Source organism: Myotis davidii, unplaced genomic scaffold (assembly GCF_000327345.1).
Source record: "Myotis davidii unplaced genomic scaffold, ASM32734v1 scaffold211, whole genome shotgun sequence".
Classification (NCBI taxonomy): domain Eukaryota; kingdom Metazoa; phylum Chordata; class Mammalia; order Chiroptera; family Vespertilionidae; genus Myotis; species Myotis davidii.
In genome coordinates this window covers 175254-176053 of record NW_006282523.1, presented here as the reverse complement: position 1 = coordinate 176053, position 800 = coordinate 175254, and the positions used below count along the sequence as shown (strand labels likewise).

Here is an 800-nt window from a genome sequence, read left to right as displayed (position 1 = left end):
CCCTCCTGCCCCACCCGCCTCACCCGCCGCCCCAGGACCCTCCCAGCGCTCACCAGGGGGAAGTGGGCCCGCGTCATGTTCTCCACCACCTGGAGGGTGACGGCGGTGGACGGGTAGCCCCAGCGGCAGAGATGGAAGCCCAGGGCCCAGTACGGCGGCATGAAGGGGCGGCCTGGGCCACAGACACGGGGGCTGGGTGAGTGGCCATGAGAGCAGAGGTGAAAGGTGGCGGGGGGAAGCTGGGGGGAGCGGGAGTGGGAGCAGGCCCACCTATGACCTCCAGGTACTGCTGCACCACACTCTTGGGCTCCGGGCCCAGGAAGACGTACACGTCCAGGATCCCGCCTGTCGACCTCCAGCTGAGGGCTGGGCTGGGCTGCAGGATCACGTCTGGGGGAGCAGCCCTGGGGCTCAGGGACACATGCCCGCCTGCCCCCCAGGGCCCTGGGCACCTCACGGATGGGTGGGACAAACTACCTCTGGAGAAGGGGGTCCTCCCCCAGGAGCCTGGGAACAGCCTGCTAGGGGACAGGGGACTCAGAGGACCTGCTGAGGACCCTGGAGCAGGACGGGGAGATGCTGAGGGGGACTCAGGACTCCCGTTTCTGGTCCCTACCCCCCCTCCTCCGCTCCCACCCGAGGTCAGAGCTGGAGAGGCCACACACTGGACTCATTAGAGGAGCAAGGGTGGCCGGACCCCGTCCACTGCCCCTCTCCCATCCCCCCAGCCTGTCGGGCAGGTCCTCGCCCCCACGCTCCATCTACGCAGCTGCGCCCGGGAAGGCCCTGGTGGGCACCCA

The 800-nt window shown here is 69.4% G+C and overlaps 1 protein-coding gene across 1 annotated transcript in view; it reads right to left on the bottom strand.

Moving 5' to 3' along the window:
• The window catches only part of GAA (glucosidase, alpha; acid), a gene marked incomplete at its 5' end in the record, with an annotated part of 9331 nt that overhangs the window by 6717 nt on the left and 1814 nt on the right, over positions 1-800 (bottom strand). The window contains 2 exons of the mRNA XM_006753045.2: positions 54-172; positions 271-664. Of these exons, the coding sequence (XP_006753108.1) occupies positions 54-172; positions 271-664 (513 nt within the window). The remainder of the gene's footprint in view (positions 1-53; positions 173-270; positions 665-800) is intronic.